This window comes from Petaurus breviceps, unplaced genomic scaffold, assembly GCF_028583685.1.
Source record: "Petaurus breviceps papuanus isolate PSGF00001 unplaced genomic scaffold, PetGlider_PUasm1.0 90847, whole genome shotgun sequence".
Taxonomy (NCBI): Eukaryota; Metazoa; Chordata; class Mammalia; order Diprotodontia; family Petauridae; genus Petaurus; species Petaurus breviceps.
In genome coordinates this window covers 25,903,869-25,922,075 of record NW_027187360.1, presented here as the reverse complement: position 1 = coordinate 25,922,075, position 18,207 = coordinate 25,903,869, and the positions used below count along the sequence as shown (strand labels likewise).

At 40.4% G+C, this 18,207-nt stretch overlaps 1 protein-coding gene across 1 annotated transcript in view; it reads right to left on the bottom strand.

Annotated features, from left to right (window-relative positions):
- The window catches only part of MYT1 (myelin transcription factor 1), a 197,682-nt gene that overhangs the window by 121,611 nt on the left and 57,864 nt on the right, over positions 1 to 18,207 (bottom strand). Inside the window, exon 2 of the mRNA XM_069072685.1 lies at positions 10,746 to 10,846. Within this exon, the coding sequence (XP_068928786.1) occupies positions 10,746 to 10,846 (101 nt within the window). The remainder of the gene's footprint in view (positions 1 to 10,745; positions 10,847 to 18,207) is intronic.

Below are 18,207 nucleotides of genomic sequence, written 5' to 3'. Positions count from 1 at the left end.
ACATTTTGTGGGATTATGCTACTCTTTTGTTTTTTGTTTTGTTTTGCATTTATCTGTCCTTGCTTCCTACATCTGCACATCTTTCAAAACTCTGAGTTAGTTAACTCTTTGTATAACTACATTGGTCTCTTTAGACCCATGTCCTTCCTTTTTACATTCATTTATAACTACATCCATAGAACTGAGTTTGGAGGCTCTCATCTCAAACTAACTTTGTTATAGACTCTCAGACCATGGAATTCTACCTGTTCCTTCAACTAATTCTTTTAAATTCACTTTCTCTAAGTTCATGGCACAAGCCGGAGTGTGCCTGGTTTTATCACTTCAACATGAGTCACTCTTTCCTCTTTCCCCATCTTTACCTGATAAACCAGTTCAGCTCTACACTATCCTCTTCTCTTGAATCTTTGGCCCTCTTCTCATATCACTAATTACATCCTGCCAAATCTCAGCCTTGGATCATATGCTGCCTTTACTACGATGTAGGTGTTGCTGAATAAAAGTTGAAAAAATCATGCAACTATTCTGACTGGGTCAATTGAAATTTTATGTTGCATAATGTCAAGTGGGCCCTCACTGCAGCTAGGCAATCCTTCTACACATCCTTTATCAACTCACTTTCCCACTTTCCACAGTGCTCTTCTAAACCTTTTCATCCCTCCTCAAACTTCCCGTTGCTTTCTGTACATAACCTTCTTAGATGATAAAATTGTCTCATACTTTACAGGAAAAAATGAAGTAGTTCACTGAGATCTTCCTCTTCTTCCCTCTTACTCATCATACCTCACTCAGATGCCTTCTTCCATCATTCCTTAACCCTCTATCTGCAATCCCATTCTATCTTGTCTCCTTTAAAAAATAGTTTGTCCCCTCTGTCACCCCAACTCTTTCTCTCTCTCTCTCTCTCTCTCTCTCTCTCTCTCTCTCTCTCTCTCTGTGTGGTTGTGTGTGTGTGTGTGTGTGTGTGTGTGTGTGTCTACTGGCTCTTTCCCTACTGTCTACAAACATGCTCAAGGTTTCCCCATCCTCAAAAGAAACCCTCACTTGATCATTCCATCTCCACTATCATCCTTTATCAGTTCTTCCCTTTCTGGAAAAACTCCTTGAGGAAGCTATCTACAATAGATATCTATGCTTCCTCTCTTCTCACTCTCTTCTAAACCCCTTATCATCAAGCTTTTGACTTCATTATCTTCCTAAGTTGCCAATGATCTCCTAGTGGTCAACTCCAATGGTCTTTTCTCAATTCTAATGCTTTTTAAATTTTTTACCTCTCTATAGACTTTGATACCATTGATTACTCTCTTCTCCCCATATTCTCTTTTATCTAGGTTTCCAAGATACAATCTCTCCTCAGACTAATCCTTCTGTCTCCTTTGCTGAATCTTCATCTAGATCACATTAACCAACTATGGGTGTCCCACTTCAGAAAATTAGCTTAGGTTCTATTTAGGGCCCCCTTCTTGTTTCCCTCTTATCACTTCACTTGGTGATCTCATCAGCTCCCTTGGATTGATATTTAATCATCTTTGTGCTGATGATTCTCAGATCTACCTATCTAGCCCTAACCTCTCTGCTGTACTCCAAATTTGGATCTCCAACTGGCTTTCAGAGAGTTCAAACTGGATGTCCAGTAGACATCTTAAACTCAACATATTTAAAACTGAACTCATTATCTTTCCCTAAGTCCTCCCCTCCTTGAACTTTCCAGTTACTGTTGAGGGCATCACTATCTTCCCAGTCTCCTAGACTCATGATCTAGGAGTCATTCTTGACTCTTCACCATCTTTCACCTTCCCCTCCCCTCCCCTCCCTATATCCAATCTCTTGCTAAGGCCTGCTGACTTCACCATTCCAACATCTCTCAAAAATGTTCCCTTTTCTTCTCTGATACGACCCTAGTGCAGGCACATTATTTCATGTCTGGACTATTTCAATAATCTGCTGGTTGTTCTGCAAGCCACAAATCTCTCTCTATTCCAGTCCTTTCTCCATTCAGCTCCCAAAGAGATTTTCCTAAAGCACAGATCTAATCATGTTACTCTCAATTAACTTCAGGGGTTCTCTATCAGCTCTAGGATGAAATACAAAATCTTCTGTTTGACATTCAGAGTCCTTCACAACGTAGTCTTCCTTCACTTTTTCAGTATTCTTACACTTTACACTCGCCCACCTGTCATATACTCTTTCCAGTGACACTGATCTCCTTATTGTTCTACAAACAAGACCCTCCATCTCTTAACTCCAGCTATTTTCTCTGGTTGTCCCCCCTGCTCTCACCTCATCTCTGCCTTCTGACTTCCCTGGTTTCCTTCAGGTTCCAGTTAAAATCCTACCTTCTACAGGAAGCCTTTCCCAATCCCTCTTCATCCTGATGCCTTCCCTCTGTTAATTATTTACTACTTTTCCTGTATGCAGTTTGAATATATTTGTTTGTTGTCTTCCTCATTAGATTGTGATCTCCTGGGAGGCAAGGACTATCTTTTGCCTTTTTTTTATACTCAGTGCTTAGCACAGTGCCTGGGCATATAGTAAGTGGATAATAAATACTTACTGACTCACTCTAAAGTGATATGACCACTTTCTCCTGAGGTTCCATTTATTTTCACTTCCCCTAGTTCCTGTGTATTGGTGAGAATAAGACTCAGAATAGTAACTCCCCTTGTCACTTGCCGTGAAAAATAGAATTATTAGCAAGGCAAAACAAGCATTTATCAAAAACTTTGGGGAGAGACAGAGAGTGAATAAGTCAGTAGTCGAAGTTCCCCCACCACAACGATATCCTGCCTCCATGATAGCATTGCAGTCTTCAGAAGGAAATCATCTATTTCTTCTTTTTGGCCCAGCAGTTTGCAGCTTACCCTGATGACAAAATCATTTAATTCTCTTGGTCTTTTGTTTCCACTGAAATGTTATTCACCATATTACTCCCCACTTCACCCCCATCTTAAATTAGTGGATTTTCACATGTGTGGAAATACAATGCCACTTTACCACCTTTTAACCCTAGTCTATTCCTCTTGAACGAAAGATAACTTTTATTTGCCATATTCCAGTCATATAACATATCCTAGCAAGCCTCTGCGGAAACTATGAGATTAAATTAACCTCCTTGCATTAAGGTCTCTTGTTAGCAAGTCATAATCTGTTAATCTTAGGCACCAACGATGTCATTGACCTTCCCTAAGTATTTTTTCCTGTGTATTACTGGATATCCCAATGCTATTTTTTCCATGCTAAAATCCAGTGTGTTACCTCCTCTCTTTTCAGTAGACAAGGTAACCAAGTATTCGGGTCACAAGATAAAAGGAGCAAGGTGCGCTTTCCTGACTGGAGAGGGACCTTTTGTCCCAATTACTAAGTCATTCTTCAATTGCCTATAGTTGACAGCTTCTGTTGGGTAGAAAGGCAGCAGGGGACTGAAGAACAAGTGAGCCTCAGAGACATTAGCAGAGAGTGAGGTAAGAAGAAGTTGATGTGCCATCATCCTTTAATCAAAGACATTAGGCCTCTGCTTTCATGACCATCAGCTTCAACCATCCTATTCCCCAGGGGAGCAAAATGACAAAAGAAGAGAAAGGAGAAAACAGTGGTATTGAGCTTTGCCTTTGCTGCTGGTTATACATTATAACTAAAGAAGGAGCGATAGCAGTGACCTCACTGCTTGAGGACAATGCCAGTGTACAGGAACCTGCATTTTCAAGTTTCAAGGAAACATCTTTCAACTGGTTATGAAATTCCGTTGTTGCAGACAAGGCACTTGTCTATTTTATTCAGTACATCATTAGGTCATTTAATTTACATTTCAAATTCTGTGATTTTTTTGTGATGATATTTTTTTATCTCTATCGTATTCTCCCAATGGAAAGAGCATTGCATTGGAATTCAGGGATCAAATCCTAGAACTGTCACTGTCTATATGGCCGTGGGCAAATTTCTTAGCCTCAGTTTCCTCATCTGTAAAATGAGATGGTGGAATTAGATGTCTTCTAAAGCAGTGGTATAAAACTCAAAGGGAAACAGATCCCACCAGTCACATGCTGATTAAGAAAACCACAAATTAACATTATCTATGTTGCATTGTATTTTCATTTATTTTGTTAAACATTTTCCAATTACATTTTAATCTGGTTCTCAGCACTCAGGAGTTTTGAGTGTCATTTACCCACAGTGGTAATGAGTTTGACAACTCTGTCCAAGTTCTAAATCTATGATCCTATCAGCCTCACCCCACAATGTTCCCTTTTCTCCCTTCCAAAATAGTTTTTCCAATGTTTTTTTTTTCTTTGATCTTGATAAAAGAATTAGGGTTAGAGATCTTAAGACTATATAATCTACTATGAATAATTTTTAGTAACAAATATTTTCTACAAATATAATATCTTTTGTTCCCTTATCCCTCCATAGTTGCTAAAAGAAAGCTTTGGTCCCTGGCTGGACATCACTTCTTCTGAAAAAGCAGATGTATCTGAAAGTCTTAGCTGCCATCCCCTCCTCTAGGCTGCTATTCTACAAGCACATAGTGTCATTCCTTACTTCCTTTAGGGCACTACTTGCTTGCTGATTTAAATCCTCCTGACATTGCACCCACTGTGAGACCAGTTTACAACTGAATAAACTAGTAGGAGATATTTTGCTTCCTTCTTGAGCTGCAGAAAGGACACCCTTGTGTGGCATTCTTTAATTCATGGATTGGGAGGATTTCTCCTAACATCTTCAAGTGTGAGATCACAGCACACACTAATTTTAAAATTACAGCTGTATAATAAATGCCCTAATGAAGCTGTTCTGTTAGTTGTCATTTGTTAAAACTAATGGCAAAAATGCATCATTTATCCATCCCAATGTTCTATAACAATTGTTGTTGTTATTTAGTCATGTCCAACTCTTTGTGACCCCATTCAGAGTTTTCTTGGCAGAGAAACTGGAGTGGTTTTCCATTTCCTTCTCCAGCTCCTTTCACAGATGAGGAAACTGAGGCAAATAGGGTAAGTGACTTGCCCAGGGTCACACAGCTAGTAAGTATCTGAAGCCATATTTGAACTCAGGAAGATGAGTCTTCCTGAATCTATACCCAGCACTCTATCCATGGCACCATCTCATTGTGACAATAATACTATAATATTTTAGATAAATGGCCAGGCAGAAGTATAAGTGAAAAAGATCTGGGGGTGGGGGAGTGTTAATGGATTGTAAGGTCAAATTAACCATGTGTTATAGAAGTCCCCAAAGCTAGTGTGCTCTTGGGCTTCAGTGATAGAGGAGTAAAAGGGGTGACAATCCTTTGTACTCTGTCTTGGGCAGACCACTTCTGGGGTATTATATTAAGTCCTAGGTACTGTTTTAGAAAAAATATTGACAAAGTAGAATACAACAAATATGATGAGTAGACTAGAAATTGGGTCCCATATGGATAATTTGAAAGATTGTCCTGGAGTAGACTTAAAGGGTCATGATAGCTATTATCAAATAATTGAAAGGATGTCATGTGGAACAAGGATTAAAACAGCCATAGGGAGAAATTTAAGAGAAGCAGATTTTGACTTTATATAAGAGAAAACTTTCTAATATGACAGTCCAATTCAACAGACACCTAAATATTTACTATGAGCACAGCACTGTGCCAAGCACTGGGATACAGAGATCAAAATGAAAAATAGCCCTTTTCCTTAAGGAGCTTATATTCTGATAGTGGATACAACTTGAAGAATGGATAAGTATCCAAGTGTAGGAGGGAGAGAGAGAATGAACAAATGGGACCAGATAAAACTCTGTATGAGTGGTAGCTTAAGCCAAGTACAATGTTTAGCTAAGGGTGCTGCTAAGAGTTGACTGTGAAAAAGGAGGGCATTGCAGACATGGGAGGTAACCAGCATGAAAGCAGAGTTTGACAATGGAATACAGAATTTAAGAATAGTTAGTAGGAATTTGGAACTCAAAATCTTGTGGAAATGAATGTTGAAAATGAATGAATAAATTAATTAATACAAAAATAAAATTTAACTACCCCTCCCCCAAAAAGAATAGCTAGTAGGTCATTTTGACTGAAATTTAGATTAAATCAGGGTAATATGAAATAAGATTGGAAAGGTGGGTAGGAGTCAGATTGTGGAGGGGTTTAAATGTCAGGCTAAAGAATTTGTGGTTTATTCTAGAGGCCATAGGGAACCACTGAAGATTTCTTTTTTATTTTTCTTTTTTATTTTATTTTTTTTATAAAGCAATTGGGGTTAAGTAACCCCAAAAGGTTACATGGCCAGTTTTTTTTTGTGTGGGTGTTAAGTATCTGAGGCCGGAACCGATCCCGGGTCCTCCTGACTCCGGGGCTGGTGCTCTTAGGCACTGCACCACCTAGCCTCCCCCACTGAAGATTTTTGATCAGAGGAGTGACATGGTCATAATTGTGCCTTAGGAAGATTATTTTAGCAGTTTTATTGAAGGTGAATTTCAATCAGGAGTGTGTGTTGGTAAATGTTTAACAACCAGCTCTTGGAAGGGGAGAGGGGAGCATGTAGCATGGCATCTTTTTAAGTTTAATCATCATTAACATTTTCACTATCATTTTGTTAAGTCTAAACAATCAACAATAAATTAAACCCTGATTTGTAGTGTTTGCAGATTTCTGAGCTATAATTGCTCACATTGAAAATCTGACAATTAGGCTCTTAAGAGACTGTTTAAGATGGCTCCAGCAAACCCCTAAATAATGGAGGAGAGCCAGTAATCAGGATGGTATTGTATCAGGTCACAGGTAATGAGGACCTAAACCAGAGTGGTGGCAATGTAAGTGGATAGAAGAGAGCAGTGGAAAGAGATAACATGGAGACAGAACCAATAGGTCTTGGCAACTTATTTAATGTAGGGGGAGGAGCAAGGACTTGAGAAAGAGGAGAGAATCAAGGTAGAAAACCAAGATTACTTTATAAAAGTGGAATGAATTGCCTCTTATACTCTCTATCATGGGAGATCTTCAAGGAAAAGCTGGATGACTACTCATCAGGGATGTAGTAGAGATTTTTGTTTATGTATAAATTAGACTAGACCACCTCAGAGATGCCTTCTAATTCTGAGATTCTGTGAAGTACCATACACCAAGAACTCTGTTCCCCAGTATCACACCCCCTACTCCCCTCCATTGCCTGAGCCCCCTCAGCTGGAACAGCTGAACTGTCAAGTTATCTTTTCTCTAAGAAACCAGAAGCACCACCTTGCCACAGCCTCTTTTTCTGGGTTTGGAACATTTTCTCAGTGGGTATTTATGAAATCATCAGAAAACCTACAAGACTGCCCCCTTGCCAAATTACCACCTCATGGCTAAACCTCTGATGTCCTCTCTGAACTTGAATAGACTTCTACCTAGATGAAGACATACAGTACATCTCTGAACCCTTCTCGACTGACAGTACCTGCCAAAGCTTGAGCTCCAGAGGTATAATCTTTGGCCACCTAGGATCACTTTCATGCCAAGATAAGGCATTGGAGGGATACTTCAGTGGAAGTGTCCCTGGGTTTCATCTAGTACCTCCATCACCAAAGGAAATAATATTAACCTGATGACACTTGTTCTTGATCAACACTAGAGGCAGCTAGTGGCACAGTGGATAGCACCCTGAGCCTTGAGTTCTGCCTTCCAGGTTGGAAGATATGGAAACAGCTCAGCCCATGGACAGGAGCAGAGACTATAAAGTGAGTTCTCTCCCAACATTATAATTCAATGATTCTACTTGGGCTTCTTAGGAAATTATGTAAATTTTTCATTCAAATGTTTTATTCTCAGAGGTTAAAAAAGTCTTCATTATTTTCTGATGATTCCTATTCCATTTCCCCTTAAACATTTATATATATATATATATATATATATATATATATATATATATATATATATTTAAAAACTTCTCCAAGTCTTATGCTCAATCTCCCCCATCACCAAAGCCACTTTTTTTTGTTTTTAAGTGGCAATTAGTCACTATTCCCATTCCTTCTCAAACAGTTCTCTCCCAAAGAGAATGTCCAAGCTAAAGCAACGGTTGCTTTGTGCAACACTCCATCAGTGAATGGGTATTTTTTAAGCACCTACTATTTTTTTTGCTTTTTTTGGAGGGCAATTGGGGTTGTGACTTGTCCAAGGTCACACAGCTAGTTTTTGTGTTAAGTGTCTGAGATCGGATTTCAACTCAGGTCCTCCTGACTCCAGGGCGGGTGCTCTATTCACTGTGCCACCTAGTCACCCCAACATGTACCTACTATTTTCAAAGCATGACTATATTCATCTCAGCAATATCTTTGACCTGTCTTTTACAAGTATAAATTCTCCTTAGGGGAGTTATTAGCCTTCCTCTTGTCTTTGGCAATATCTCTTTCCCCCCTCTTTTTTACCATTCCATCCCACTTTGCACAAGGGAAAGAGGTCAGTCCTACAGAGAAAGGAAGCCTGTTTTGAAAATAAAAGTCAAATACTTCATATTGGCAAGAAGAACCGTATTAAGGTGATGGTTTTTGAGCACTGAAGAAAGTAGTGATAAAAGCCTAGTATGGAAGGAAGGAAACAAGCATTTATTAAGTGGTGCCTCCTATGTTCCAGACACTATGCTAAATGTTTTACAAACATCTTGCTTGTTCCTCTCAGTGCTAATATTATCCTCATTTTATAGTCAAGGAGGCAAACAGGGGTAAGTGACTTGCCCAGGGTCACACAGATACTAAGTGTTTGTGGTGGAATTTGAATTCAGGTCTTTTTGACTCCATGTCTGGGGCTCTATCTACTATGTCACCTAGCTATCTCTGGGTTGATCAAAAACAAGTGTTGCCAGGTTAACTCATTGGCAGGTGCTGCCAGTCTAGAAGGGTTCAGGGATGTAAGTGTGTATCTTCATCTAGGCAAAAGCCTATTCAAGTTCAGAGAGGACATCAAAGGCTTAGCCATAAATTGATGATTTGAGATTTTTTTGGAGGTGGGGAGAGATTGAGAAGATGGAGGAGGCTTCAGCAAACTGATAAAATATCTCTTCTGGTGGGGAGAGATTTGTCTGCATCTAGAAAGGAAACACTTGTGCTGAATAAATCACATTTCCTTGAAGTATAGAATCAAGTACTCAAGTGAGGGGAGGAAGCTAGATGGGGCAGTGGGCTTGGAATAAGGAAGACTCATTGTCCTGAGCTCAAATGTGCTTTTAGCTGTATGACCCTGAGCAAGTCACTTACCCCTGTTTGCCTCAGTTTGTTGTAATACGAGTTGGAGGAGATGGCAAACCACTCCAGTGTCTTTGTCAAGAAAACTCCAAATAGGGTCACAGAGAGTCAGACACAACTGAAATGACTGAAGAACAGCAAACCCAAGCAGTGAGAGGTGAAGGGAGAGTTAAAGGATGCTCCACTGGCAGGCCTGGGAAAGGCACCGATCAGACATATCCGATCACATAAGGAAAGAGAGGCAGATGAATCACTAGCATATTGGAAAGCCCAGCTGTACCCTGAGATCATGAGTTCTAGGGGTACGTCTGCACTAGAATTTCACAAGGAAAGCCAGGCAGTTCTTGGGGATAAGCTCAGGAAATAAAACATTACCAAGCCTGGGGATGAGCAGATCTTGACTCTCACTTCTGTTGAATATTTTCCCCACTGAGGACAGAGCAAGAGAAAATAGATATATCCTATGGCACGAGGGTCTGAGATCTGACAAGAAATTCTTTTGTTTCCTGGGTCAAGAAAACTACAGGAAAGCTCACAGCATGTTGTGTGGGTCTCTTATAGCTGAATTATGAAGGGTCATGGGATAATGGAATTAGAACTAAAAAGGACCTAGATGGCCTCTTGACCCATCAGATAAGGAAACTTGGTCCAAAGTGATAAAGTGACTTGCCCAAAGCCATACAGATAGTAAGTGTCAAAAGCAGGATTTGAAGTCACACTGGTTGTACCAAAATACAGACACAGATAGTTTGCTGAAATCCGTATCACTGGTGGGAGAGGGGGAGATAACAGTGATGAAGATGGTGATGATGAAGAAGATGATGATGATGATGAAAGCTAGTGTTTATATAGTGCCTTAAGTTTTATAGAATAGTTGAGACTGAGAGTTGCTGAGAGTCCCATAGCTGGTAGGCACAAGCCAGGAGTTGGGCTCAGGGCTTCCTCATTCTCCGGCTGTTAATCTATTCAGTATGGCACCAAGCTGCCACACATCTAGGAGACATACTTAAAAATGGCAAAATATTAGAACAGAAGTCTCTAGGAGTAAAATTTGTCTTCAGCTGTGTAGGTTTATTAGAGGCTTTTTATATATGGATAGTGGGTGTTTTTATGCTTATTAATAGAAGCTATGGGGTCTCTCTCCCCAAGGAGGTTAGAAACAGAAGGAAATGTGTTGGTATGGCTTGGGAGGGGATGCTATATCTCAAGGAAAGCGGACCCTATATCACAAACTGACATCCACAGGACTTTTCTCACTCTCCATGTACTTTGTGATTGAAAAACATGTTACTGTCAGTTGCTGTTTGGTATTCAAATGTCCTCCTTTAATTTAAAAGGTGCTGAACTTGTGAATTATGCCACTGTCCTTTGGTCATTCTCCATAACACTGGGGCTCTTCCCTGGCTGGACCATAAGTGATTATAATGGCTCCTCCATAGGAAGCTGAAGGAGGACCTTGGCAGTGGACATCTCGCTCTGTGGAGGGGGCCCCAGTGAGCCTCTGTCCTGCTCAGGGGACTCTGTGATGGGCGTCCCCTCCATCTTCCTCTCCTCACCTTGCTCAGTTTGCCGGGTATGCTTTTTGGGCTCTCGCAGCTGCTGATCTTTTCTCCGTGGGTCCACCTTTGACTTAGCAGCTCACCCCGGAACTCATTTTCTGAGGGTTTAAGAAAATACAGGGTCAAGACATGAAAACAAGTCATAGGACTGCCAACCATGCTAACTTAGTCGGGGGGGGGTAGCTGCTTTTCCCCCCTTATTCTTCAGCATAGGTGCTGAAGCAGGGCAGGGTGGCAGTGATACCTGGATCAGGCTTCTAGGAACTGGGGAAGTCTATTCACTAGGTCAGAGATTCCTGACCCATCAGGAACGCACCTACAGGAAGGGGGCAAGTTCAGGAACTCTGGCTTGTCTGAGACTTCGTTACCTCACAAGACCCTCCTCAGCTCTGAAGCAGGTCAACAGTGGCTCGATACTGCCCTTCAGTCAAGCCTTTCCAATTAGAGCTATAGGATCATAGATTTATAATGATATAGGGCCTTAAGGGTCATGTAGTCCAACCCACTCATTTAATAGATAAGGAAAGTGAGACACAGAGAGATTAAAGCCGAGCCATTGTTTGCAGCCATGCCTTCAACCTCCAAATACAGTTTATGTATCCTTGGGCCAAGAGTTCTAGGTCCTAGGCCCCTTGAATTTTGGCTCTGGTGTCAAACTAGGAATCAGGGCAAGAGAGAAGTCCAACGGATCCTTCAAATTTCCTTAGCTGGGGGTATTTGTAATGGGCATTGTGGTTGAATGGAAATTAGACTGGCCTTGGAGTCAGGAGACCAGGCTTATAGTCTTGGTTCTACTCACTAGATGGATGACCCTGACCTCCTCATTTTTACCACTTTGCACATCAGTTTTCTCATCTGTAAGAAAGGACTATACGGCCTCTACAAGTCCTTATGGCATTAACAATCTATGATCCTACGATTAAAAAAATTAGGTCAGGAAAGGAGCATGTGGGGAGCCAGGAGGAATGATGCATGTCAACAACAGGGGAAATAAAGGGCAAATACACCAAAAAAAAAAAAAAAGAAAGAAAGAAAAGAGGGCCACACTCCTAGGACCCTAGGGGGTTTGGATGAAAACCAAGGTGGACTCACTTTCAAACAACCCAATTTATGAAAACCCTGACCTACAAAATGAAGAAGTTAGGAGATCATTATTCATATTACAAATAGATTCTTTACTTCAAAAGAAAAAAATAATGTGAGCAATTCCTTTAAATAGGAGCCTATTGCATTAAAAAATATCAACCTATCTATGAAATTTAGTTAACCTACAACTTTTCTGGAAATGCATTTATCTAGAAAAGTGGTGCCCCCTTATAAGCCTCTACTGGTTGGGCAGGCCATTGCCTCCCTACAACGGGAGATTTCTGAATATCTCCACCACCTGCTTTTATACCTTTTCCATTTCCCTTAACTCTGTATTTCTGATTCTCTTTAGGTTAAGGCATCTGGTTAATATTTAATTCTTCATATAAATTCACACATCTGAGCAGAGGACAAGCCCATCGGGCTGGACATGACAAAGAAACACATTGTGTACCTATTCCCTGCACGTCAATCCAGGTTTCCATGACAACTGGCTTGCTTCGGCAGCTTTGAAAAGGAGGTCATTAAGGAAGCAACAATAAAAACAGGAAATGAATATTCCTGCATTTTGAGGTCTCCTCTTCACCTGCCTTCCTCACCACTGCAAAGTGGGTTTGGTACCTGGGAAAGTAACCAACTCACCTAGCCAGGTGCACTGCTTCTCTGCCTATTTATGTCTTTAGTAGTTTTAATTTTTATCACAATTAACTTGATCTGCCCACTTATATCCATGCCCCCAGTCCCCAAAGAACTCACAGTGGGCCTCGCAGAACAATCATCATTTGGGATGCCTCATTCTTAATTAAGGAAGTACAAAAATGATGAAATGGCAGACTTAGTTGGCCAGAAGATCAAAGAGAATGTTGCAAGATCATTAAATTGAAATGTCAGGAGAAGCGATGGAAGTGAAGTCTTGGCTCTGTTGTAGATGACTAAGGCACATATATAAAGCACATCGGGGCAAAGTGAGTAAAGCACTAGGCTTGAGTCAGGAAGACCTGAGTTCAAATCTGGTCTCAGACACTTAATAGCTGTGTGACCCTGGGCAAGTCACTTAACCCTGTTGGCCTTAGTTTCCTAATCTGTAAAATGAGCTAGAGAAGGAAATGGCAAACCATTCAATGTCTTTGCCAAGAAAACCCCACATGGGGTCACAAAGAGTCAGACCTGACTAAACAACAACTAGGTACATATATGCTCATCCTTCTTGTTTCCTTACTCTTCATCCTCATGTCTGCTATGTACTACAGTAACTTTAGGAGAAGCTTTCAGGCCTCATATGTTAAGTCAAAGAAGACATGTGACTTTGGCTGTGGCTCTCAGGGACCTCATGAGGGACATCAGGCCCTGAGGCTTGAGAGGAAAGAGGTAGTAAGAAGTGTTCTACCTGAAATCATCTTATCCACTGCAGCTGAGAGTAGCTACTTGCATTAGGGTTTGGTAGGAATGTATTAACAGGCAAACAATGGAGGGCTGGGTTCTAGAGATTAATAGCAAACACGCAGTTTTCACGTTTTTTTGTGGGTTTTTTTTTTCATTCGAGTTAGCCACGAGAGCCACCAAAAAGAATCACAGGGAACTGAGGATCATGTTTCCAATGAGTACAGAGGACTAGAAGAATTTAACAGTGAATGGATTATGTTATATTAGTAACAAATAACAGCAACATGTGCAAAAAGTAGAGGTTATTCTCTCTACTAAAGGAGTATCCTTTAAGGTACTATAGATAGGAGCACCTCTATCATGACCCCCCACCCCCACCATCATCACTGACATTTATGTAGGAAGGAGACAGGTGTTCATCGAGTATTTACTAAGGGCCAGACACTGTGCTAAGCTCGTTATAAATATCTCATTTTACCCTCACAACAACCCTGGGGCATGAGTGGAATTATTATCTCCATCTTACAGATGAGAAAACTGAAGCAGACAGAGGGGACAGACTTGAATTCAGACTCCAGGCTGTGACTCCCTCCCGGGACTCCATCCACTGAGTCAACTGTCTCATGTAATGCTTTAAAGTTTGCAGAGATTTATTCTCACTCAACCCTCACAATACTCTGTGAAATATGTATCATAGGCATTATTATCTCCTCCTTGTAGATGAGGAAGTTGGGTTATCAAGAAAAATAAAAGACCGGTCTAGTCTGAATGCAGATGCTAGCATGCTATTTTTCACTTTCTTTATTTTTCTTGTTTTCTTGTTTTTAGTCTGTGTTTTCTTCCTCAACATCACTAATATGGAAATATGTTTTGCATGACTGCACATGTATAGCCTATATCAAATTGCTTGTCTTCTCAGTGAGAGGGGAGGGAGATAATTTGGAACTTTAAAAAAATGAATGCTAAAAATTGTTTTTATGTGTTTAATTGCTTTTATGGAAAGAATAAAATATTAGAAAAACTGAAACAAGTGCTTTAAAGAAAAAACAAATCAGGGGGTCAAATCTTAGGGAATCACAGCTCTAGAACTGGAAGAGAACTCAGAGAGTATCTAATCCAAATTTCTCAAAGAAGTGAAATGACTTGTCCAAGATAATATAGGTAGTAAGTGACAGAGGCTGATTTGGAATCCAGGTCCTTTGACTCCAAAAATAATTTTGAAGAAACTAAGAGGAACGGGTGGTTAGCTGGCGCAGTGAATAGAGCACCAGCCCTGGAGTCAGGAAGACCTGAGTTCAAATGCAGCCTCAGATATGGAACACTTACGAGCAGTGTGACCTTGGGCAAATCACTTAACCCCAATTGCCCTGCCCTCCCCCCTCCAAAAAAGGAAACAAAGAGGAATCCTAACTTAAGGCTGAATATGAAAGAGGCTTGAGAGTTAGACCCTTCAGGAAGGAAGCTGACTCTAGCACTCCAAGGGGTAAATATTGTGGATCCATAGTTGCCTTAGGGCAGAGAATTTGATAATGACCAGAGGAAGAAGAAATACATAGGGGCAGTTGAGGGTAGCTGAGATAGCTGTTTGTCAATCTCAGCAACAATATAAAAGTCAGTTGTCTTCTTAGGTCATGTATCTGGGACATGACAAAGATTACTTAGATTTTTCAAACCTGATGACCAATATTCACTTCTTCATTCGTGATAAAAAAAAAAAAAGTGATATGGCCAGAAAGAAAGCATTGTTAAAATGATGAAAGTCTAGTAAAGAAATTGAATTCCTTAGGGATATAGGGGACATTTTCATGATTGCTGTCGACCCCAGAAAAGATAGGCACATTTAAAGAGTGAACAATTAGCTAACAAGGCAGTGCCTGAGAATGGTACTTGTATTTCACAGAATCACAGACTCCTGTAGAATGTAAGTTCCTTGAGATATGAATTGTTTTCTTGTTGTCATTGTACTCACAGAGCTTAGCATAGTGTCTGGCACATAGTGTGGACACTCAATAAATGCTTATGATTTCCTCACTAAGTTCAGAGAAAATATAGATAAGACCCCATAATCTACAATTCTGTAGGGGAAATCAGCCCAAGAGGGATAGGAAGATATCAAGAATGAAATTCTTATAACATAAAATGTTTTTGTTGTGTATTAGACTTGAAATTTCATCGTTGAAGGGAGTTCTAGTAAGGATCTGTCGTTACCAGTGTAGCTTAGCACCTGAACTTAGTACCTTAGAGAGTTGGTTTAGGTATTGAAAGATTAAGTAACTTGTCTAGAGTCACACTAGTAGAGTCACACTCTGCCTTACTGCCACACAAAATATAAAGGATCCCAATGAGGAAGAAAAGGGATAGATAAAGGTACTGGTGTGGATGCATAGGGAACTCATCAACCATAATTTTTTTTAAATATCCCTGTTGAAGATGGAATCAAAGGCAGATGAGGAGGATGCATAAAAAGAAAGGGAAAGTCCTTTAAGGATAGTGTCAGGAGTGTGAAAGGGCATGAATGCTGGGAGTAAAAGAAGGATTAAAAACTCCTATATTAGGGCAAGAGGAAAATCAAGGCAGGAATAAGACTTATGCTCCAATAATGTGTCAGTAAATGCCAAGTGAATAAAAGGTAGAATGACTAAAACCTATCTTAAGTTGAAACCCAATATATGAGAGAAGGTAATACAGTCTTTACCTGCCCTCAGTGAATGGAAGTCATAGTACCATAGAACTACAAAATTTAAGAGCTGGGTGATCATTTGTCAGGGATGTCATAGAGAGGATCCCTCTTCGGATACAGGTGGGACTTAAAGATTTATTTTCAATATGGACATTGTATAATTATCAACACTAAGTGGCATTTCTGAAACATCTGTCTAAATGAATGACAGGTGTGTCATAGAAGTGGAAGAGGAGACAGGTAGGAAGTGCAGTGGATAGAATACAGGGCCTAGAGTTGGGAAGATCAAAGTTCAAATCCAGCCTTAGACACTAGCTGTATGAGCCTGAGTAAGTCACTTAACCTCTGTCTCCTCAGTTTTCTCAACTATAAAATCCCAGGATTATTGTGAGGATCAAATGAGATAATACTTGTGAAGCTTTTAATATAGTACTTAGCACAAAATAGGCACTATACAAATGTTATTATTAAGATGACCTCCTGGGTACTTATATTCTTAAACCAGCAATATGGGCTCAGACAAATTTAGAGGAAAAGGAATCAATTCAATTCAACAAACCCTTAGGGAACCATCCAGAAGAAACCCTGTCATGAAAATGAAATAACAGAGATGCACTGGATGAGTTACTATTTACTGTGGACAAATGTTTGAGGGACAATGAAGAGCAAATGTTTGTACTTTATTGAAAAGCAAAGTCAACTCTAGCTTGTAACCACATGGCACACTGACTTGCAATCCGGAAGACCCAAATTCAAATCTTGCCTTGAATAGTCACTTAGTTATGTGACTCTGGGGAAGTCACTTGCCTTTTCAACCTCAGTTTCCTCAATAATGACACCGACCTCAAAGGAGTATCATGAGGATCAAATAAGATAACATGCAAGTTGCTTTGAAAACTATAAAACACTATACAAATGCTGACCATTATAATTATTGTTTACAAAGTCTCTGTAAAGAGTGAAAAGAAGGGAATCAGCAAATACAGGGAAGAGATAATGAAGAATAGTAGCTAGACAGACAGGATAGTCTAGCTTTAAAGAATGGGTGCTACAGGATGCAAATGGCAATTCTTGCTTCTGTTTTATGTGGAATCGTGTATTGCATAACTAAGTCCACAAGGACCCACTGAGATTCATAAAATAACTTACATGACGAGCCTTGGAATCCTCCTTGAAAACAGGCAACAACGGTTAAAAAAAAAAGAGAGACCCCTGGAAAGGTCCAGCTTCCATAGGCTGAGATGAAGCCACAGCTGAGACTGGCCGGGAAGTCACAGCTGGGTCTGGCTGAAAAGTCACAGCTGAGACTGGCCGGGAAGTCACAGCTGGGTCTGGCTGGGAAGTCGCAACTGGGACTGGCTGGAAAACCACAACTGTGTCTGGTCAGGAAGTCAGCAGCATGGATTTAATTTCTTTTTTTATATCTCAGTAAAGAATATGGTGGTTATCAAAGCTGTACTCTGGCTTTATTTGAAAAGCCAAATGGAAACATTCTATTTCCTTGATAAATGCAAAATTTTAAATGTTGATGATCATAGCAAAAAATGCTGTAAGGATGAGCATGAGGATTATCCACTAGACTAGGTACCTCCTTCCCACCCCTCCCCATCCCTCCCCATCCCTCCCCATCCCTCCCCATCCCCATTGGACAAAGGCTGCAGGTTGGGATAGGAAGATGTATCTTCTCCTATCATGTTTGGAGGTTGCTGTTTTCTTTAGTGACCTCCTAAAGACTCATCATCAGGGAATATACCCTTCTGAGATACCATTTATGCTTCTATCCTTTGACAACCCATCATGGTAACAGACTCTCTCCTTTATTTCTGAAGCAACCTTCAGTTTTCCATTGGTGACAATGAGCCCACATCTCACAATTCTCTCCAGCCACAGAAGCTGGTTGTTAACCTATTGTCTATATAGCCACCTTCCCTGAGTGAAATAACAAAAATCTTACCCCCCAAATTACCTACTTTCCTAATTATTTCTATTTTCCTTGCCTGTTCTTTCCCATTTGGTCAATTCATTCAATTTTAGCTCTGGGAGGTTTGGGTTATTTCTGTTTTGAGATCTTACACACCTGCTCAGACAATGTGCTTAAAAACCCTGCAGCCCACCTGTCCCTGCCTTGACATTACAAAAGCTGCATGGCCTGTCATCACCCAAGGTCTCCAAGGGATAATCAGAGCATCCAAATGACAGGTTCACATTTTTTTAAGCTCCCTAACTACTGGGAAACAGGTTCAGGCAGTCATTCAAAGGAAAAAATACTGAAAATCTAGATGCACTTCTATGAAAACATCAATCTGATGT